The sequence below is a fragment of the Chenopodium album genome, chromosome 7 (assembly GCF_948465745.1).
Source record: "Chenopodium album chromosome 7, dcCheAlbu1.1, whole genome shotgun sequence".
Classification (NCBI taxonomy): domain Eukaryota; kingdom Viridiplantae; phylum Streptophyta; class Magnoliopsida; order Caryophyllales; family Amaranthaceae; genus Chenopodium; species Chenopodium album.
This window is the reverse complement of record NC_137840.1, coordinates 75,190,127-75,213,107: the sequence shown is the minus strand read 5'-3', so window position 1 is coordinate 75,213,107 and position 22,981 is coordinate 75,190,127. Positions and strand designations below refer to the sequence as shown.

The 22,981-nt window shown below is 34.6% G+C and overlaps 3 protein-coding genes across 3 annotated transcripts; 2 read left to right on the top strand and 1 right to left on the bottom strand.

Annotated features, from left to right (window-relative positions):
- Positions 1 to 1,544: 1,544 nt before the first annotated feature.
- On the top strand, positions 1,545 to 6,199 carry LOC145638584 (3-methyl-2-oxobutanoate hydroxymethyltransferase 1, mitochondrial-like). The gene is made up of 5 exons (XM_081689571.1): positions 1,545 to 2,063; positions 3,011 to 3,217; positions 3,301 to 3,447; positions 5,476 to 5,529; positions 5,633 to 6,199. Exons 1-5 carry the CDS (start codon positions 1,656 to 1,658, stop codon positions 5,873 to 5,875), a joined length of 1,059 nt encoding a protein of 352 aa, XP_081545697.1. The 5' UTR covers positions 1,545 to 1,655; the 3' UTR covers positions 5,876 to 6,199.
- Positions 6,200 to 7,417: 1,218 nt separating this feature from the next.
- LOC145638583 (uncharacterized) lies at positions 7,418 to 10,403 on the top strand. Its single transcript, XM_081689570.1, has one exon. It carries the CDS (start codon positions 7,451 to 7,453, stop codon positions 9,722 to 9,724), a length of 2,274 nt encoding a protein of 757 aa, XP_081545696.1. The 5' UTR covers positions 7,418 to 7,450; the 3' UTR covers positions 9,725 to 10,403.
- Positions 10,404 to 11,202: 799 nt separating this feature from the next.
- Positions 11,203 to 14,437, bottom strand: LOC145638582 (WRKY transcription factor 22-like). Its single transcript, XM_081689569.1, has 3 exons — positions 12,994 to 14,437; positions 12,772 to 12,882; positions 11,203 to 12,302 (listed from the first exon to the last, which is right to left on the bottom strand). Exons 1-3 carry the CDS (start codon positions 13,614 to 13,616, stop codon positions 11,831 to 11,833), a joined length of 1,206 nt encoding a protein of 401 aa, XP_081545695.1. The 5' UTR covers positions 13,617 to 14,437; the 3' UTR covers positions 11,203 to 11,830.
- Positions 14,438 to 22,981: the final 8,544 nt, after the last annotated feature.

The window sequence follows — 22,981 nt, the reverse complement described above, 5'->3', positions numbered from 1 at the left end:
AATGATGCTCAAAATCTCGGATCAAAAAGGCTTTGTTTAGTAATTATTGGTTAGTTGATTATATTAGCTGGTTGTACTAGTTATTTTTTACTACTAGATTGGTAAGAGATGAGAGTTGTTTACTTGTTTGTTAAAATTAGCTTATGTAGTTGTTTGTTAGATGAACACATAAAATGACAAGATTAGACATTGACAAAAAAATTTTACTTAACTAGGGTAAGAAAAAGTTAGAGGGCAAGAATGTATATTAGAGTAACTTTTTACAATAATAGTGTCATTATACATCCATAACTCAATCAACTAATCTAAATAGCTCTCTCTTCTTTCTTTTTTTTCTTCTTTTTTAACAAATTAACTGATTTGCCTCAATTAGCTCGTTATAAAAGTTCTTTTACCAAACAACCAAATTAGATGATTTATGTAGTCAGCCTCTAATTGGTCAAATAAGCTCTTCTTTTCTTTTCTTTTTTTTTGGTCAAAACTCTATTTACCAAATAACCAAATTAGATTATTTATGTAATGTAATTGGTTAGGTGACATTCTATGATGTTAACAAGAAATACTATAAAGAATTAAAATGTTACGTGTCAACTACAAAGTCTTATGCAATGCAAAATTAGTCTCTTGTGATGTAATATTAAATTTTTCAATAGCTTTATCACTCGTGGTAATTGAGTTTATTTATTAATGGTTGTTTTAAATAATTGAAGGTTGAAAAAAAATCTTATTGTAAATACAAGTGGTTTTCTAGACGAAGTGGATATCCAAATTTGACAATTCACTTAGCAACTTAACCCAAGAACTTCTAGATTGCTTGCTTTAGGGAAGTCAACAATGAAATTAAGATATTTTCTTTTTATGTTACCAACAAGATATTGAAAAGTATTTTTCTGTACAACTTGAACATATTTAACAATTTAAAAATTGTTTGTTTCTCGAATAACACCTAAGACCTCAATATTAATTTCGAAGATGTAAAAGGTGCTTTGAAAATTATAAATAATGCATTGCAACTATGTAAAGCATCATAGGGGTAAAGTCAAAGCCATATAGATAGCTTCTTGGTTTGGGCATCAAGTTGAAGGCTAAATAAATTTTAGGATTATTGTTAAGTGACAAAGGTGAAGACTTGAGGTAGCTATGTTACAAGTGCATTGTAGATTTGTATATGATTAGAAAATAGAATGTGACCTTTAAATTGAGATAAATTAAGTAAGTTGGAATGGAAAAATCAAATTAATATATGCAACGAAAAACTAGAGATAATCAAAACTCCATCTCTTAATCTACATTTTTTTTTAAAGAAAAGGGTATGTTCAATTATCATCCAACACAGAGTTGATTCATGTTATTCACAAATTTAGACAAATTGAAACTCCGATAATATTATATAGCAAAATAATTTACTTGTAGAATCAAGAGACGAAGAAAGTAACATTCATAAGAATCAAAACTCCTTTTTTTTTTTTTTTGGGGGGGGGGGATCATAACATAGTTTCTGTTTCAAAAGAATGTTTTTTTTTCTTTTTTTCCCTTTAAGAGCAAAAAATGACGAAGAATATTATTGACTTAGCACTTTGGTAGGCCAACAACCCCATCACGATCCAAGCACGCACTAGTGCGCTACTCTCTTCCACCCTTCCTTGTCTTTTTCGATGGCGGTCTTCAGCAATCTCCTAAGACACGCCGCCGTCCTCCGCCACCGCTTCACCCTCCGCAACATGAGCAACATCCCGGAAAACACCGTATACGGCGGTCCAAAACCCCAAAACACAGAACAAAGGGTAACATTAGCTCACCTTAAGCAGAAACACAAGAAGGGAATTCCCATAACAATGGTGACCGCCTACGATTACCCTTCTGCCGTACACCTCGACACCGCCGGAATTGACATTTGCCTCGTCGGAGACTCCGCCGCCATGGTCGTTCACGGGTATGATACTACTTTGCCGATTACTCTTGATGAAATGCTTGTTCATTGTCGTGCGGTGGCGCGTGGTGCTAATCGACCCCTTCTTGTTGGGGACCTTCCTTTTGGTACTTATGAGTCCAGCTCTCAGCAGGTATAAATAAAAAGTTATGTTTTTTTTTTTTTTTTTTTTTTTTTTTTTTTTTTTTTTTTATGTTTTAAGGATGAATTGTGAATTGGGTCATTGTTTTTTTGGTTTTTTGCTTGATGGGTTGTTCTTGTTGATTAAAGTAGGGAAAGGAATCTACAGTTGTATGCTTGATGTAATAATTAGATGATAATTAAGGTGGTTTTGATTAAGTGGGGTTGTTCTTGTTGGATAAGCAGGGAATGTTTATTGCAATTGGATAATTTATGTAGTATAAAATACTGTAATAAAATTAATAATCATGTTGTTGTTTAGTTAAGTGCAATCAAGTTTGTTTAATTTCCTTGTTTCTAATATTTGACCTGGTGGCTAAAAGCACAAGAGGATAAAGTGGTGGTTAATCAAAGAAAAAAAAAAGTTTTAACTGGTGAAGAATTAAGAATGTATTAGATTAGATTAGACATTTGGGAAAATGGGGCTGAAGTTTGTTAGATTAGATTAGACATTTGTTCTGTAAGTGCTTTATTGTATCATAATCGAAAGTGTAAGCCCTAAGGTGAGTGTATTTGATTGTTATACTGAGTATTGGCCACTGGAAAGGAAGAATACTGCTCTCTTCAGCAAATGGTTTTTGTGCTTTTGAAAAAATCCAAAGCTTGCATACCCCTATTTCCGAGTGGTCCAATAATCCCAATTCCTTATAACTCATGTAGTTGTCTTGGGATCTCTTTACAGCGAGGCATAGAATAAACTCTAAGAAACGAAATGCCTATAAGCTTTAGAGGGTATAAACTGATTTATCTCATTGGTGTACAAGTGTATAATCAATAGCTCAATATAATTTAGAGAGAGTATATACTCATTGTAATAAGATGCCTTAATTGATACAAGTAATATGTTTGTGAATGTATTAGTGTGATGGTTCATGATATGGCATTGTAAAATTAAAACAGGCAGTTGATTCAGCTGTCAGAATTTTGAAAGAGGGAGGAATGGATGCAATAAAATTGGAGGGAGCATCACCTTCTAGAATTACAGCAGCAAAAGCTATTGTTGAAGCTGGAATTGCAGTGATTGGGCATGTAGGATTGACACCGCAGGCCATTAGTGTTCTTGGAGGATTTAGGCCTCAAGGGAGAAACATTTCCAGTGCTGTTAAGGTATCTTCTGATAGACTCCTCAGTGCTCACCCCATGTGACCATAGACTTGATATATCTTAGCGCTGAATGTGGTACTGTGAAGGTTGTAGAGACTGCACTTGCTTTGCAAGAAGCTGGGTGTTTTGCTGTTGTTTTGGAATGTGTTCCTGCACCAGTGGCTGCAGCAGCAACATCCATTTTAGGAATTCCTACTATCGGTATTGGAGCTGGACCATTTTGCAGTGGGCAGGTTTGTTTTCTCATTATTGAAAGGTCAATGAGTTGACATTTTATCTTTATGCATTTGTGTTTTAGTTTGAAGAAGTTTAGAGTTCATCATCTTGCTTTTTGCTTAGTAAATTTTGAAAATACATTCATTTGTTACTCGACATCTTTTCACATGCCATTGCCTACTATTACCATAAAATTTACACTCCTGTGCTAATTACAAGCCTGGTTTTAGTTTACCTATGGCTCTTTCCAGTTAGTTTGTCTTCCACACTGCACATAACTCTTTTCATCCCTCAACTCTCTTAATTCATCTGCAGTGTCCCTTCAATACTAAAGAATAGTAGTGTACCCCTTTTTTGTTGACTTTATGCTCCTTTCCTCCCCTTGAATTTAATTCAGACTCGTTTACTGACCACTTTTTAAGAAGGCATGAGCCTGCACTGAGGGCCTGAGGCAATGGGTTTCCTGGTGACCTGGTTTGTATGCGCAAGGTGCATCAAGGTATTAGGGTTCTTGAAGTGCTGGCATAAGACAAGAAGCCTGTGCTCGAACCTAGGTGGAGTCAAGCACACATGTCATGATTAGAAAGGTGGTCGTTCATGTTATAGTTTTTTTTTTCCTTGTGTAAGTCTGTAAGATTACTGAAAAATCCTTTTTTGACTTATACGAGACTAACCTTAATTATAGAAAACAATGGAAATTTCAGCAAAATTTCTACTGTTGTGATCTTAGGTTGCCCTTTTTTTTTCACAATTGTAATTAACTGATTTTCCCAGCATGCATCATTATTACCTTACTTATAAATTGAATGGGAGATTCATGACATTTGTTTAAAATATCAAAGCCTCTATAAATTACTTCAACTGAATTTGGCACCTAAAAGTAGGGCACTAGGCCTTAAGCACTGCAAGTGCCTCTACTCCACTTCAGCAAAATCCTCATCATCCCGTGTGTCCTCCCCTCTTCCCCCCCCCCCCCCCCCCCCAAAATTACCAAAGAACAGAAATGAAAAAAAAGAAGTTGCCATGTCAATAAAATTCTTGGATTGTTTGCCTTTCTAATGCTTAATTTGAATACTACCTGCTCTTCAATTGAATTCCTTGCTGCATGCAGATGACTTGGTTCTTTTTATTTTTTGTTTTATAGAAACGTACCAGTTATTCAATGAGACTCTTATTCTAAATGCTTTAAATTCCATTCTGACCTTTCTCACATGAAAGGCTACCCAAACATTCCTCTTCAACTTGGAAATTAAGATAAAGAAGTTGTTTCAAGGAGAATTAATTATAGAAATTGAGAGAGATAAAGATAGGAAACTAATTTATGTGATTTCATGCACCTCTTTTATTAGCTTAATAAATCGGCTCAGTTGCTTCACCTCTCTTGCAGACTGCAAAAGTAAGTGTTTCCTCTTAAAGCACTGATGTGGACTTATGGATGCCCTTATAATAATTATGGTCCCTCTGATTTGCATCAAAAATTAGAAAACTATACAATCAATTCTTGGCTACTTGTAGGAAGCCTACCATTCTATAATGCAGAATGCTGTTTTCCTTCTTCATTCTCCCCATGCTTCAAACAATTTTATCATAAAGATGCAGAATTCTGCAGCCAAGTTTGTTTAGTATGATGCATTCTTTCTGTGGTCCCATAAAATTTACCGTTTTCAGACTAAATTCAGATAAACTTAATTGCCTATGCTCTTGTTTTTACACCAGGATTTTTTTTTATGTCCAATTGATTCACTTGATATATCCTAATTTTGTCAATCATTCAAAAGCTTAAATGATTCTGTAAGAAGGAAATTTATTTCAATCTTAGATGTCATTTCTGAGATTCGACTAAAAAAAGGAACTGTGGCATTGACTCCTCTTCACCACCCCTGCCCTCTAAACTATTTGCCCTGTCTGTCATTCAAAGAAAGAAAGGAAAAAAAAAAAAGGCTGAATAAGATTTCATTAATTTTATTGTAGACTAACTCCATGAAATATGCAAAATGCATCCAATCATATATGATCTCTTTTACCAAATGCTTCTTAAATTTCAGGTATTAGTGTATCATGATCTCCTGGGAATGCTGCAACACCCTCACCATGCAAAGGTTAGATAGTGCTACTCAAACATTCTGCCACCGCCACCCCTAAAATGAAATAGAAGTAGAATAGATGGTTTATTGCCATTTTTTTTTCAATGAATAATTGCAGGTTACTCCTAAATTCTGCAAGCAATATGCACACGTTGGAGATGTGATCAACAAAGCCCTTGTGGAGTACAAGGATGAAGTGACAAGTGGTTCATTCCCTGGACCTGACCACAGCCCATATAAAATCAGTGCTTCAGAAGTTGGTGGCTTCTTGGATGAGCTAAAACAGATGGGATTGGATAAAGCTGCCTCTGCTGCAGCCGAAGCTGTTGAAAAGATGGAGAAAAACAAAATCACCTCATAGATTGCTACGACTAACAAAATGTATTCGACAATCCAAAACAAAAAAAATGGCTCCTCATATTGACAAGAGGTCTCCAGTCTCCACTGATTTCTGTTGATAGTATAATTTGGATGTTATATCAGTAGAGTGCTAGTAAAAGTGAGCATGTTGTATCAGTTTCAGCTATGACACTGAAGCACCCTGCCAGAAACAGAGGATAGTGTTTTCTTTCAGCTTGTAAGTCTGTAAGTCGTTTGGTGCTGTAATTTTGCTAAGAGGCATAACAGAAACTGTAGTTCGGCTGTAGAGACCTTATGAGAATAAGAGATTTGATCTGATCACGGAGATTCTTATTTTGTATTCGACTCCATTTCTGTCTTCTAAATAGGCTCATTCCCTGTATGAATATATTCAAAGCATTAAATCAGCCAATCAGAAGTTTCTTAAATTTTTTTTTTTCTTTTTTTTTTTTCTACATGTAATATCTGCAGGTTCTCTCCGTAAGATGAGGTCTAAGCTCCGGTACATTACGGAGTATCGTTTAAAGGTAGGCTAAATCAATATTGATTATTGACATACGAGTTTATTTGAAAGTTTCCTGTAATCTCTAAAGAATCTGATGAGAATGACTTGCTAACAATAACACAGGACAGTGCAATCATGGGCGACCTTGAAGCTATTTGGCACTTTGAGAAATTCCACTTCAACTTTAATCAAATTTTGAGATTCCTCCAGAAAAAAGTGTCATGGACATGACTTTTGACCTTTGCTGTGACAACATTTGACAAGGGTCGTGTGTGATTTTGACATTGCTACTGTTGGCACAATGATATCTACAGAGTCTTAGAATTGACAATTATCATGTCCAATAATAATACGGTTTTGTATGATGTATCCTTTAATTAATTTTTATGATCTTCAAAGTCAAAAATCAAAATGTGAATGTCTTAATGATTTATTTTATCTGCTTCTATTAGGAGCTTCTATTAGGAACTTTTCTCTGCTTTGTATAAAAGAAATAATTCCAATCTCCAACAAAGTTCACACCTATATCAACTTATCTCCTTTGTTAAGGTTTAAGCAATTATGGCTTGAGTTGGCTATCTCAAGTTCACAACCACAAGAAAGTACTCATCATTCTTTTAGATCAATTCTACTATAGTTCACCCGAGTTTATATCATTGTGCCGTTACATGTGGGAAATGATTGGTAGATTAATCTTTGACATGATAAATATCAATAAATATTTTCCTCTATACTCAGTAATAGTTAGTATTAGGGAATTTTAAAGGGAAAAAAAATGTAATGAGTGCAATCCAACTCAGTTACATTCATATAAGATAATTTAATCGGGGAATAACAAATAAGAGTTAGTAACATTACTCAATATGTAATTATGTATCGCCCTTAGACCTTAGCTACCATAATTGTGTATGTATCGTGCACGCGTTATCAAACGTACACCCGCCCATAACCGCACCGCAACCTCTCAGCAACCATTGTGGGTGCAAGCAAACCGATTTATGTAGTGTCTTCAAATTTGACTTCCCCCCAAAATTTATTTCCTTCTTCCCCAGAGAAAAAAAACAGAGAAAGATGAGCATCGCATCAAGAGCACCAATCTGCTCTAAACTCCTTCGATTACTCAAACACCAAAACCCTCAAATTTACGCCTCTTTCCTTCACTCATCCATCGAAAAACCCTACAATGCTGAACCACCTAAAGTAGACCCTTCATCATCTTCTTCAATCGTTACTCAAATCGTCGAAATCCTCAAATCCAACGACAATGAAAACTGGAAGACAAACCAACAGCTTTCTAATATTCTCTTCTCAGATTCTAATTCCCTCTCCTCCAATCACATCCTCCAAATCACTCGTCGTTTGGGCGATTCTTCTACAGCCCTCAATTTCATCGAACACCTTCGCTCCAATTCTCCTTGCCCAGATGATAATCTGCTTTCTTCTGCATTTCAAGCTGTTTTTGAGCTTGCTTCTCGAAAACCCAGTTGGAAAGAGAAGCTCTTCGACCTTCTTAACACTTCCAAAGAGATGGGTGTTCCTTTGACGGTTAATTCTGTTATTCTTTTCATTCAATGTTTAGGGCGGGTTGGAATGATTGAGGAATTAATGATTATTTATGATGAATTAGAATCTCAGATGAAGAATACCCATGTTCGGAATGTGGTGATTGATCAGCTCTTTAGAAACGGGCGTTTTGATGATGCACTCCAGGTGCTCGACGATATGCTCCAACCAAATGTGAATTTCCCGCCAAATTCAAACACTGCTGCGATTGTTTTTTCGGTGATGTTGGAAGCTAGGAAGCATGGAAAGGGGTTGTCTTGGGAGAAAGTTGTGGAGCTAGCGTTGAAGTTTGGCAGACACCGCGTGTTTCCTGATACTATTCTGTTGACGCGATGGATTACTGAACTCTGTAGGACTAGAGAGATTGACCTGGCTTGGAAGCTTTTGTATGCTTTCATGGAATTGGATGGACCTGTTGAAGTTGCACCATATAATGCTTTGTTGACAGGTTTGGCAAAAGACCGCCAATTTAAAAGAATGGAAGTATTATTGGAAGATATGCTTGCGAAAGGCAGAAGTGCTAATGTTGTGACTCTTGGGATTAGTATCAATCACCTTTGCAAGTCTTTTAAGATTGATGAAGCGATCAATTTGTTTGAGAAAATGAGAAGCGGGAAGATAGGTGCTCACATTGAGCCGGATGTAATAATCTATAATACTCTTATCAACGGGCTATGTAAAGCTGGTCGTGCAGAAGAAGGTTTATGTATGATGAGAAAGATGATCTCAGAAGGTAAATGCTCCCCAATAAGTAGCACTTATAACTGTCTGATTGATGGATTTTGTAAAGTTGATGAGCTTGAGAGATCTCTTGAATTGTTTGATGAGATGGAGAAGCAAGGAGTTCAACCAAATGTTGTTACTATTAATACTTTAGTGGGTGGTATGTGCAGAGATGGTAAAGCTGGTAACGCGCTCAAGTTCTACCGTCAGATGGAAGGAAAAGGGTTAAAAGGAAACAAAGTAACTTATACTACGCTAATTAGTGGTTTCTGTGGTGTAAATAATATCAATAAAGCAATGGAGTTGTTCAAAGAAATAAGACAAACATGTGCATTAGATGCCATTGTGTACTATAGCCTGATCTCTGGTTTGTCCCAAGCAGGGCTTATGGATGATGTTGAGTCAGTTTTATTCGAGATGAAAAGTGCTGGATTTCTCCCTGACATTCGGTGTTATAATGTGATGATCAACGGCTTTTGCAAAAAGAATAAGTTGGATAAAGCTCATCAGTTGATGGAGGAAATGAAAGAGGTTGGACTTGAACCTGATAGTATCACCTACAATACTTTGATATCATATTTCAGCAGAACCGGGGACCTGAAACCAGCTCGCAGACTGCTTATACAAATGGTTGAAAACAAGATTGCTCCTACAGTTGTCACATTTGGAGCACTAATCTATGCATGTTGCAGGGCAGGAGAGCTTGATGAAGCCATGAAAATTTTTAGGAAAATGAGTTCATCCACCAGGACTCCTCCCAACACTGTAGTATACAATGTCTTAATAGATGCTCTTTGCCAGAAGAATGAGTTGGGGGAAGCACTCTCTCTTTTTGAGGACATGATAGCCAAAGGCGTGGGCCCAGATTCAAGCACCTTCAATGCTTTATTCAAAGGCCTACGAGACCAGAATAAGCTTGATAAAGCTTTAGAGCTTATGGGTAAAATGACTGAATTGGCTTGTCATCCTGACTATATAACCATGGAGGTACTCACTGAGTGGCTTCCTGCAGCAGGCGAAGATGATAAACTTAAACAGTTTGTTGAAGGATACAGGTGACTGCATAAAGAGTGGTTTTCTGGTAATCAGAGGTTATACTTCCCATCTTGTAAAGGAAGTTGCTTAACTAGTCCCTCTTTAAACAAGTGGAACTTCAATTTTTTCTATTTACATCTAACCAAAAGATCTCCCCGGATTACAATTAACAGTGTTAGTAAGCTGTATGAAGCCAAGGTACATGGTACGCAGAGAAAAAAGATGCTGCAACGTCGCTATTAGCTGCCTGTTCAACCCCCCACAAATTACCGAAAGTTGCATTTCAGGCTCAGCTGATTTAGGGAGCTGAAATCCAGAGCTCAAATTCCCCTTTTCCTGAGAGGACAGAGTGATGTTATACCAACATTTCCGTTGGGTTGATTGTCAATCATTCAGCAAAGATGCAGACACAGTAGGGGAAACCCTTGTCTGCAATGAGCACAATTTAGATGTATCGGTTTTTATTTTATATGAAAAGGACTATTTTTGTGCTGCAATCCAATAACCTTAGTCTTAAATACTTTCTTCAACATAATACTCGTATTATGGAGGGAATTTTGTTCGGTTTTATTACATGGTACTGAGTATGTAATTTTACTTTAAACTTGTTATTCATTTCCCTTACGACTACATATAGCACATTCCATTCCGATCCTCCTCAGTCAATTTCCACATTTAAAAGCTACTAGACAAAAGATTATGGTGGATTGGTGGTTTCAAAAGAGGAATGTGGAATGTTCACATCAAGTTGAAGGTAGGGAATTTCAGAAATTAAAACCCTATTGAATTACAGAACTGGTATGCAGTATTTGAAAAGTTACTGCTTGTTTATGGTTTCATTCACCAAAATTGGTACTGTAATGTCTGTAAATGGTCTCTGCTCTGCTCTAAAAATAAGGCCTACTAAATTTATAAAATGTGCAGAGTTTTCAGTTAAAATTAGGCAGTAATTAGGGTTGTCCTACCAATTTATCCCCCAAAACTAAAGAGGAAAAAGATGGTGACTTTCATTGGAGATTGAGAACCGACAGCTGTGAACCATGTGTTTCCACAGATTCCATTCGATGGTCCCAAAACTAGCAATTTTTACATTAAACTATCACCATCCCTCTTAAAGCATTTGATAAACTAATTAATTTATTTACAGTAGAATAAATAAATAAATAAAATATCCGTTTGACAATGAACTCCAAAGCTAAAAAGCAACTTATCTTTAATTCTCGCTCCGTTCACAAATAATAATCCTCTATAATATGTCCTTGACTCACACTTTTATTGGGTTTACATAACTCTAAAAGTCAACATTCGATAGCAAAAAATCAAGTTAGTAAGCTGCTAGCAAAGTTTTGAGCTAGTTTTGTATGAGTCAAACACTAATTTAATCGAATAAGTGAAGAGGACAAAGCGTAAGAATACATTTCTTGAAAGAGCACCGAACGAATAAATAATCATAATCAATCATAAATATAAACGCACCATAACGAGAAGTAAGACAATCATCGTAAAATGAAAGAAGTATATATACCGAATAATTAACTTTACGAGTTTTATTGCTAATAACTACCACTATACTACTATTCCTCTTCCCTTTTTTTCCTTTTTTTTTTTTCCCTTCCTTCACAAAAACAAAAGAATAACTATAAGCATATGCACCCCAACCCCATCCCTCTTTTTTCCTCTACAAGGTTCTTTCTTCTCTTGCTAACTTTCAATAGACCATTCCCATTACATTCACTTACAAATCAAAAAAAAAAAAAAAAAAAAAAAACCACTTTAGTTGAGAATAGAGATTCTACCAACTAAAAGTGTTTTCTAAATTTCTCTCTCCTCCTTATCTCTCTAACTTTTGGATTACTGTTAAATCTCCACTACCTTACAAATCCACAATGCCATTGTGACCTTACATAGATTCTGACAAATAGTGAGAGCATTTTTCCCACCTCCCCCCTCCAAAAAAGCACAAATAAAGTAAAAATAATAAATTTAAAATAAAATAAAATAAAAGTTGACCGAATTAAAGTGGGAAGGCATCATGTCAATGAACCAAAAGTCAATCCCACCATCATCAACAACCACTAGAATTCCTCCCACCGGAAAAAATTAATAAAAGTCAACGTCTACCGGAAAAAGTCAACTCCCTCCGGCAGCTGCTGCCGTACTACTACTATTACTTAACCAAGGAAATTCCGACGACGACGGCGAAAAATGATCTGAAAAACAATCACTCCCATCTGAGCCACCGTCGATTTGCTCAAATCCCACATAGAAATCATCATTAAGCATTAAATCAGATAAAGCCATCTCGCTAGTATCTTCTTCCTCTTTGATCAATTCATCTCCTTCAGTCTTTGACTCTGACTTCTCGGTCAAAGGAGAGAGACTTGCGGCGGAGGGTGACGAGCAAGTGGGCTGCTCCGGCGGTGTTCCGGTGGTAGTAAGTGGTTTTTGACGGGTACTTCCGGCGAGAGAGTTTCTGTGTGTTGGCATAGGATGATTGTGTTCCGAAGTGTAGGTGACTATGAACATTTTAGGGTCTGATCTGTTGCGCTCTACTTGTTTTCTGGCTAAACATCCTTTTGAGCTGCTACATCTGTAGTATCCCCTGTTGTATTTATTTTTGGAAATAAAATTCATTAGTAAAAATTAAGATAAAATTGTAGCAAATAATTGAAAATCAGAAAAATGATTTTTGGTAGGTGAATTTCTATTAATGGTTGGTTTCATTGAACAAGGACTACTTTTCTGGTTTCACCTTTAAAAGTAAAGAATTTTGGAAATGAGCTGAGATTTGATGAGATTCTTGGAGTTATGTGTTGAGGAATTTGCTTTGCTTTTAAAAGCAAATAAAGAGTTTGAACACAAATTCTTTAGCTTATCACAACATGTTATCATTATAGGTGCTTTAGCATATGCTTAACGGAACACTTTGTAAACTAATCGAATGAAAATGGAAAGTGTTGAAAACTCGAGCTAACCGAGGGGGAGTACTGATTTTTTTTATTTTTTTTATTTTTTATTTTTTTTTTTTGGAAAAATCAAGTAATATAGAAAGAAACAAAAAGAAAAACCACCTTGGATATGGAGAGCCTTTGATGGGTTTCTGACCATATTTTCTCCAAGCCCACATATCAGAGGAAAGACCTTCTGCTGGAACATGACACACCTTCTTCATCAAATTCTTCCTGTATTACAACAATCAAAACAGAACCCATTAAAATTGACACCAATCTACTAAATGGGTACTCCTCAAAATCATATTTTTCTCGTGAGAAATTAATCCAAATAAAACCAACCTTTTCTTAGTTCTCTGAGTTTGAGAAGCATTATTTCCAGCGATAGAAGGTGAAGAAGTTCCAAAAATGACATGAGAAGGTTTAATTAATCCTCGAAGCTGCGTTTGTTGTTGTTGATGTTGATGTTGTTGTTCGACAATTCCAAAAGATCTTCCAGTGATGACTGAAGAAGGCGAAGATACCGGAGATGCCAACGAAGCCGAGGAGAGAGACTGAAAACTATTATTGTTATGAATAGTGACGGAACTATTTGCAGTAGTTGTAGTAGTGCAAATCAACGGTTTACAAATATCCTGCAACTCAAACGACGTCGTTGAGGTGCAAGGCTCAAAGGGGTTTGAAAATTGAAAAAGAACACCACCACTTCCTCCACCACCACCCCCACTCGTTGTTGAACAAGGCGATGTAGAAAAATACGGCTCTTGCTTTGCCGGTTGTTGTTGTTGCTGCTGCTGGTTATGTAGTTGAGGAAGAGGGATGAATTGCGAAGACGACGACGACGGGGGTGGCGGCGGAAGTGGTGGAGAAGGTTCTAGATCCGCTGTGGTGGTGGTGGTTGTAGTGGTGGTGGAGCAGCAGCTTCTGACAACGGCGAGTAGATCCCAATCTGGAGGGGTTTCCATGGATGTAATGAGGAGAGATAAATGAAACAAACAGGGGAGGAGAGAGAAAGTGAGAATAAAGAAGGAAGGAATGAGAGAATGGAGACAAGAGAAGGCGCTGACTTTTGGAAGGGGTGGGGGGATAAGAAATCAGAAAGATAATTAAAAAGAGTGGAGGGTAGTGGGATGGGATTTATATATATAAATGAAATTTTTAGAAAAGGACATTTTCAGTTTCAGCTCTCTATTTTTTAAAGTTGCATATTTTTGACGTTTATGGGTTGAATTCTCTATTTTTTTTTTTAAAGAAGAGTGTGTATTTTTTTTATTTTTATATTCTATTATACGTGTATAAATTTTCTACCATTTTTTCTCTATTTATTTTGATTTTTTTTCAATATCATCGGTTTACATAAGCTCAATTCAAGTGATTTATGAAAATGAAAAGGAAAAAAAATCTTTATCAAGAATATTTGCAATGGTATATAATAAATGAAAATTATTCTCATTTAGACTAAACTATTCATGTCCTAAAAACATACACTGTATTGTAAAATTAGCATTACACTCATTTAGTATTATTGTATTATTGTTTTTATTTTATTTTTAAAGATAATATTGTATTATTGTATAGTATATAAATTCTCTTTTTTTTTTTGAGGGAATTGTACAGTATATAACTGGTAACAAGAAGACAAATTTTTTTTAAAAAAAAAAATTATTTTTGTTGCCCTTGTTATTATTTATATTGATAATCATATAAAAGGACAAAATAATAAATACGGAGTACTTATGTATTTTTATTTTCAATACTTTGTGATGTATTGTCGATTTTTATAAGAAAGTAAGAATACTCGTAATAAATACGGAGTGATAATACTCTATAGTCGCATAGAAAAAAGAATATAGATTAATTACATAATTTGGAGGAATAAATATAAATACAGTAGTAAAAAAAAAGTAAAAATGAACAAGTGGTATTGTGGAGTACGTGAAAAACCAGGGTGGTGATGGGGGGGTTGACTTGAGAAAATGTCAAAGGGGGGGCTGGATTTGCGGGAAGAAAAAGGAGAAACGCGGCTCAATGTTGTTATGTTAAGTTTTGGGGTTTTTAACATTTGGTGGGTCCTACTGCTGCTCGTGACTAAGGGGCGTACCGACAAAAAGAAAGTGACCTGGGTCCCACTAGGGTGCTCTTGTGACCCGAGGCTGTAATAGCCCTCCCGCAACTAATAGACTCATAGTGGGAGTGGGACACGCGCATTATTGGTTTTTTTTTTTTTTTTGGGATTTTTGGTCCGGTTTTGTTTTAATCTGATTGACTCTTTAACTAAACTTAATACGAGTAGTGTACTTGTACAAAGTTACAAACCAAACCACCAATTGTTTCACCACACGGCCCAACCCAAATCAAAATATAAAGATTTCAATGTCTAAATATATGCACTCAATGGCGGATTTTGACACAAAAATTAAATAAAAATGGAGTTGATAGGTCATGTTTGACTCGAATTAAATCAAATACACTCTTATTTTAAGAGTGTTAGTGAAAAAACTGTATTGGGATAGTACTCGTTAATTTGAAACTAAAGTTATTGCATTACATCTTATGAGTCTGGATACAGCTCATACAAGTAATATTAATGCTATCTCATTACATCTTATGAGTCTGGATACAGCCATACAAGCAATATTTTATATGGAAATTAGATTATACCATATTATATATTTTCATATATAATTAGGTTAATTAAACTTTTACACTAAAGTGCATTTTTACTAAATGTTAAATTGTTACATGTATCTCATTAATATTTAACTATACATTCATCTAGTGGATATCTCTACATAAATAAACCTATGAAGGAAATAAAGGATCGATATCTTGGTGGGTATTAATGAGATTGACCTTGTTGTTTAACTATATGATAACAGTCATAACACTCTACAGCTCTTTGACTCTTTGCATTGAACAAATAATTGTGAGAATTCAGGATGAATTAGATGAGCTGTCATTCAATTCATGAGTATGTGTATCATCCAAGGGTAATGTATTGTAAGATATTAATAACCGTTATTACCTTCATTTGTTTTTAAAATTTTATTCTTATGTTGATCGCATTATTGTTGATTAGTTGTTACATGATGCTCGTACAATTTTATATACAAATTAAGTATATTTTTACGTTACTCATGTTAAGTCAAAGACAACTTAAATTTCAAATCATGCCAAGAATTTTGACTACTCAAACTAACATGGCAAATAACCAAATTCAACCCCATACGTTCTATACTTTAAACAATCATATTTTAAAAGCAAAAATCATGAGAGGTTATAATAACAAACTATCTTGACATAGCTTGACGACGTGCCAATCGCTTTTGAACTATTTCATTTATAGATTTATTATATTACAAACCTAATAACAGAGTATAATAAAAAGTATAGATATTTTTGGATAAACCCAACATTTAAAAACTACTCAAAGTATCTTAAGTGGCATTTTCCGTGACACTTGGAGTTCAATAAAAGCCAAAGGACATTATTAATAATCTCAATAATTTATATATATTTTATATTTTATTATTGTGTAGCCAATCCCCTCCACCAACCAAAACACGTAAACTTGTAAAATATGGTAATTATCGGCCCTTTTTCCATGCGATCCATATATTTTAATGTGAAATGTGCTACCCTGGCAATTGTTGCCATGGTCAATGTTTTTGAACTAATTTTCCCAATATTTTATTTTACCATAATAAGAAAGTTTTATTTATGAAAGGATGGATGTCCATAAAAGGATTAAATGTTTTTATCATTAAAATTTAAAACGAAGAACGATTATTAACAATCTTACATTTTAAGTTATTGTACTGCGTAAGCAACTAGCATCGTAATGGAAGTATGAATTTTCTTTTTCTTAAATAAAAAAATATATGATTTATGGAGTAAATACTATGAAATTAGTAGTTATTGCGTGTGTGTATATATATAATACTCACAATAATTTGGCATGCTTATAATTTTTCTAATTAACTTATCCGAATTACTTAAGCTATCCTTGCATTGCTTATCATCAGTAATAAATTTTATGAATATGACTTGAAAATGATGAGGTTTTATGTGAACTTGATCGAGGGTAACACACTAACCAATGAAGGAATGAAGATTTTCTTTCATCTAACATCGATCAACTTTAATTTTGATTTCATTGTAATTTTAAATCTATCACCATACCTCATTTTCTTTTAAAAATATGTAAAACCCATATCTAGTAGTACAATAACATATGAATATATGATGAGTAATTATGTAAGACTTGTGTTGATTATATACATTTCTAATTCGTATTACACTATAGCATGTGCTCCATAGTGTGTAGATAACTGTATTATCATAGTTTTAATAAATAATAATTAGGTTAGTAGATTTTTGTTGTATACTTGTATAGCTATATATTTATTTTCTAAAAAAAAAAATGAATGAGGACCAAATTTCCTTAATATTACTTCGAATTTCATAGAATAAAGTTTGGTTTTCACAAGTTGCTTGACTTTTCGGAATAATCTAGTCACAATCGGGTATCACATGCATGGTGCATGATCAGCTCATCCATCTTTTCTTATTGGCCCATGATAGAGTGCTTTTTTTTTTTTTTCCTTTTTTTTTTCGGGGCAAACTAGCTGGCAATAAGCCAATAACAAAGTAGCAAACTAAACTTTTTTCGCAATGCGTTCAAATTAAAAAAATAAAAAAATAAATAAAAATTGTCCATTTTATCTTCACTAAAATTGCCAGCAAGAAACAACTTTACTAGTCTATTTATGCCAATGTTGACAATTTTTTTGTGTGAATATGTAGGGAGGTAATAGTCTTTAACAAATTAAGTTCTACGGAGTAGCAATTTTCATATGACTTGATTTGTCTAGTTAGTTTATTTTAGGTCAATTTATGTACTTTTAGCATTTTGCCATTTTTTCACCAAGTTAATATCGTGGCTTATATACATGATAATATACATTACCCTTGCTGAATAAAATACAAGAAGTTGGATTGATAATTGGTTAAATGAGTTTTATGATATAGTTAACGTTGACATTTGCGATTGTCTATGCATATAGGCCTTATTCAATAACGAATTTTCAAGTAAAGCATTAAGATAAAAGTGAAATGTTTAATTGGAAATATAGATTGTGTTATGTTTTTATAAGTTGCTTATTTTGATTAACCACTAGTCTACTTCCAATAGGTATTATTCTCTAAGCTCTCATTCATATTGACTTGTTTTTTTTTTTTTTTTTTTTTTTTTGTTTAGAGAGCCACAAGGGCGGGGGTGAGAATCGATCCCAAGATCTCTTGGAATCGGGAGAGAAGCTCTAACCACTTGAGCTACCCCTCACTCTCATTCATATTGACTTGTCATAGCTTATTTTGCCTAATAAATTTTAAATGTAGCTTATTTTATTTGAAATGAGTAAAAATAAATTGAGGTTGTAATAGCCCCAACCTTGTTCAAAACTGGAAGTGAATTATCAAAATTCATGAATATGGAGTATAACTTAAATTTTTTTTATATATTTTTTTTACTAGAGTGAATACTAGAATATCTAAAATTAGAAATGATCAACGTTTTTTAATCAAAAAGTTATAACAGATTAACCACAATAAAATTCAAGGATACTTGAATTTAAATTATCCGTCTTTTACATATGAACATTCAGGATAATTTATTAAAAATTATACTACCTCCGTTTTTTTTTTTTTTTTTTTGTTGCAATTTTGAAATATTTTATATACCCCAAATAATACCCCAAATTTGCAACTATAAAAAAAATCGGAAGTAGTATAAAATATGTACAAATGGTATCACGTTTTTTGGCATAAAATATATAAAAATACGGATTAGATTATTATGGAATTTTCAAACATTCTTGCTTAGCCATACAACTTGATACAACCATGCAACAAACAACCACATTATAAAACATAGTCGAACACTACGTACAACTGTACAACCATAAGCATAAGTTAAGCTTCTATCGTTGTATGCCTGTATCGCATTTTTATTAAACAAAGGACACATCTGCATCCGCTATAAAGTTGAAAGTTGTAGTAGTGAGTGCATGAGTTTATTCATGGGATAAACACGAAAAAATGGTGGATCACTCAAAAGAAATGCGCGTGGTATAAGTGAGTTGGTGGGAGCTAATGTTAGGGTGTGACCCCCAAAAAATGAGGGATGCATGAATTTTAAAACTGACGGACTGACACATGGCGTTGCAGATATTTATGGGCCCACGCGCCTTGCGTTTGAGGCGTGCACTGTGCACTACCAGTAGCTATAAACTATATGGAGGAGGATCCTAAATTTCCTTCCTATTCTTTCTCTTTTCTCATTTCTCATTTCCAGAATCCTATGATAACCATTCTGCGGTTCTAAATGCTACTCCAACGTACCTTTTTGGGTTCTCTAGTGTGTACATGATCATTATAGCATCAATTGTATACGCATTGTAGTAAAAATTTCAAATTAGTACGGAGTTCTAATATATTAGAAGTAATAAAAACACATACACTCCCAAGCTAGACTTGGTATAGTGGTCAATCTTGAGGTTGGGGGTTCAATTCTCACTACATATATTTTGAGAGTGGTGATCCCTTACCCCTCACTCTCAAAGTGTTAGACCCACAAATACTAGGAAATAAAAACCCGTAAAGCAGGGTATTTGGGTGGGATAGTGGTGGCGACATGCAACCAAGTGAACCAAAGGTGGCAGGTGGGTGTCTGAGTTAGTTTTAGTAAAAAAAAATTAATTTTTTTTTTTATTATTTTCGACCAATAATATGCTGACACGTCGTAGACGTTGTGGCCTCACTTACGGATTACATTCAAAAATCAGTTTAGTAGTGGTAAAATCCAATTTTGTGATTTTTTTGTAATATCAAAGTAAAACTTTTTTTTCCTTCGTAATATTAAAAACCAATATCGTGTTTTTTTATGGCATTAAAAATCAAATTTTCCAAAATAAAATGATAAATGAAAAAATAGCTAACAAATTACTCTCATCTTAAATTTATTGCCATTCAATGTGGGATATAATCATTCTCCATATAATGAATCCCTATCATATGTCAAGTTCTCTTTTGAATCTAATCAAACATGCAAGTATGCAACCCTAGTCCTAAGTCTTAACATACAAGGCCTTAGACCAAATACAACATACTATGAGAGGGTGAGAGGCTAATGCCATCAATATTTAGTTAGGCTCTCTTCCAATCATGTTATATCCATTTATTTTAGGAAAAATAAATTTAAATAAGCGTTATTAAGTTCAGATAAAGACACTGTCTAATCAAGAAGCTTATAAGAAGTGTTTAAGTACGACAATTACTGGATTTGCTTCACCTGCTTACGCACACTAGCAAAATTTGGAGTAAGCATAATTGTCAATTTATTAGAGAAAATCGTTTTTCCACGGCAAAAAGGATGATATATATACAAGTATAAAGTATGTCTTAAAGAATAAGAGGTCACTTTTAAAAGCCATTTTTCGGCTTTGATTTAACCCTTTCTATAGTTTTTATTTTAATTTTGGCAATTGGGTAATCCAAGTGGTAGATTTGTTCTTGCACTTTACGGCTTGTTTGTCTCAATTGTCCATATTCCATTTCACACACTATATTAATCCGTTTTAGCTAAAGTATTATCTGGGATTAAACATAAAAGACATAATTATTTGACGCTTTCAACTATGAAATCATGGGTTTCAGATTACACAACTAACTATAATTATTATAAACAGAAAAAACCCAACTATATATTCCAAATAAACAAGATTTTATGATCCTTGATTAGGACGATTAAATCTAATAAATTGCAACTATGTTGCTGATTTCACATACTATTTTATATATATATGGATAAATTAGTCGCATTCTGCTTCTGTACTTGTATCTCATTTTCAAATTCATTTTAAAATTAAGCAATTTGATTGAAAATGCATTTAAAATTTATAATTAATGCAGTCCGCTCGATCTCAGGCAAGAAGATATACCATGCTCAATGCAAGCTATAAATTAGTTGTATGTCACGTCTTTTTCTTGCAGATTTAGTTGAGAATTCAGATGGGTGAAATTAATCGACATTATATATTTGTAATTTGAAAAAAATTGATGTTATTAGTAAGTATTTAGAGTATAAATATTGTGTTGGGTGCCAATATGGGTTTTATTTTAGGCCTCTCATAGCTTAATTGCCAAGGCCTCAGCTTGACAATGCCCAACCAACTTCCAATTAGGCCATAATTTATCGGCCCAATCTGATTATGGGCCCATTTGGTTATAAATCGCAAATTTTAAGATGCCCAACCAACTTCCATTTGGTTATAGGCGTGGTGCACCTACCACGCCTATACTTTTGAACAATCAGTAAAAAAATCTGAACAATTGCAAATTTTAAATAAGTCTTCAAAGAGTACTCCAAAGGTATCCAACAGTCCCCTCTCAGGCTCTCACGTATGTATTGTCCCCAAGTTAACTTTAGCATAAGAGGGGTTTCCTCAGACACTGTCTTTTACATTGTATGTTTGAACTCATATAGTCCAATCATACCATATTTAACGTGTCTCTAATGGAGATTGAACTTCCAACCTCAAAATTAAAAGGTGTAATTTTTACCACTAGATCAAGCTTTAACTTGTTGTTGTTCTTAGTAATAAAGGTATCAATCTTTTAATTCTTGTTTGCAAAGTACAGTGTATATTACTATGAAATATGCACTATGCTGTAATAAAAGTACAAGTAATAAAACTTTCAAAACTTTAAAGGGAATGGAAATACGGAATGCACAATTTTTTTCCCCGTAGTTTATGTACATTTAGTCGATGACCCTCTTTGACCCGATGTGATCCTACTAAAATTTACAATTTGGATACGATCATCTTAGACAAGCCCATTTATGTGTAATTACTTAACATTCCATTTGCATAACACGACACATGGATCAGGTTATGTCTTGTAGTCGTTATGAAAATAAGCTGAAACATTGGGCCTGTTATTCCGTTAGACTAGCAAGTGGCCAACTTTTGTCCTAGCCATATTCAGAGCTGTAAAAAATTCACCCGACCCGAAATACCGACTCAAACCCGATTATTAACCGACCCATCTGAACCCGAAAAAATGGTGACCCAAACCCGACCTGAAACCAACTCTAGACCCTAGTATGTGAGACCCGAACCCGAACATAAGCTGACCTAGAGATGACCCGACCCGAATGTAACCCGTAAATTATTGACTTGAACTGAACCCGACTTAAACCAAAATTGACCCAAACCCGTTTTAACCCGTCAAAACCCGAATTCAACCCAACTTGTTACTATCCTGACCTGAATTCAACCCGACCCGTTCAAAACCCAACCTGTTACAAACTCAACCCGAAATCAACCCAACTTGTTATTGACCTGACCCAAATTCAACCCGACTTGTTATTGACCCGACCCGAATTTTACCAGACCTACAACTAACCCGACCCAAAAATTCAACCCGATCTGTTATTAACCCAACTCAAAATCAGCACGACTTGTTATTGACCCGGCCTAAATTCAACCCAAATTGTTCTTGACCCGATTTCAAATCACCTTAAATGCAATTTAGACCACCTTATTATTGTTGATCAAAGAATTTTTTCTAAGGAAACAAAGTCGGTCTAGGCCAGCATAATAAAGAAGCATCATCCTCAAATTTAAAAGTTAAATATAGTATATATTTGTTGTATGATCAAAGGAGATAATTATCTTCCTAAATTATAAACTACGGTTCCCTAGTATATTTCCATATATATTTAATTAACTTGATAAAAATGATAATTATATATTTATAGTTAATGGAACCTGAATATGGCCTGACTTGGAAATGACCCGACCTGATTGTAACTTGCAAATTATTAACTTGAACATAACCCAACTTGACTCTGAGGATGACCCGACTTGGGAATGACCCAACCTAATTATAACCTGCAAGTTATTGACTTAAAACGAACCCAACTTGAACCAAAGAATGAGCCGACATGATTAAAACCCGCAAATTATTGACTTGAACCGAACCCGACTCAAACCCTAGAATGACCCGACCAGATTGACTTGAACCGAACCCGACTCGAATCCGAGAATTACCCTAATTCGTGAAAACCCAAATTAAGTCCGACCTATTGTTCACCCGACCCGAATGTAACCCGACCTGTTATTAACCCGACCTAAACCCGATAAGAAGTATGACCCGACGTGACACGACTAAAGCAAGAGTGCATGACCCAACCCAAACCCGACCCGCATAAGTTATGGAATTAATCCGAATTGACCCGACCCGAGTTGACCTGACCACTCTTACC

Coding starts and splice junctions, on each gene's coding strand:
- LOC145638584 (XM_081689571.1), top strand. CDS start 1,656: ATGGCGGTCTTCAGCAATCTCCTAAGACACGCCGCCGTCCTCCGCCAC. Junction 2,064..3,010: donor ATGAGTCCAGCTCTCAGCAG/GTATAAATAAAA, acceptor AAATTAAAACAG/GCAGTTGATTCAGCTGTCAG. Junction 3,448..5,475: donor GACCATTTTGCAGTGGGCAG/GTTTGTTTTCTC, acceptor CTTAAATTTCAG/GTATTAGTGTATCATGATCT.
- LOC145638583 (XM_081689570.1), top strand. CDS start 7,451: ATGAGCATCGCATCAAGAGCACCAATCTGCTCTAAACTCCTTCGATTA.
- LOC145638582 (XM_081689569.1), bottom strand. CDS start 13,616: ATGGAAACCCCTCCAGATTGGGATCTACTCGCCGTTGTCAGAAGCTGC. Junction 12,883..12,993: donor ACTCAGAGAACTAAGAAAAG/GTTGGTTTTATT, acceptor GTTGTAATACAG/GAAGAATTTGATGAAGAAGG. Junction 12,303..12,771: donor AAAGGCTCTCCATATCCAAG/GTGGTTTTTCTT, acceptor TAAATACAACAG/GGGATACTACAGATGTAGCA.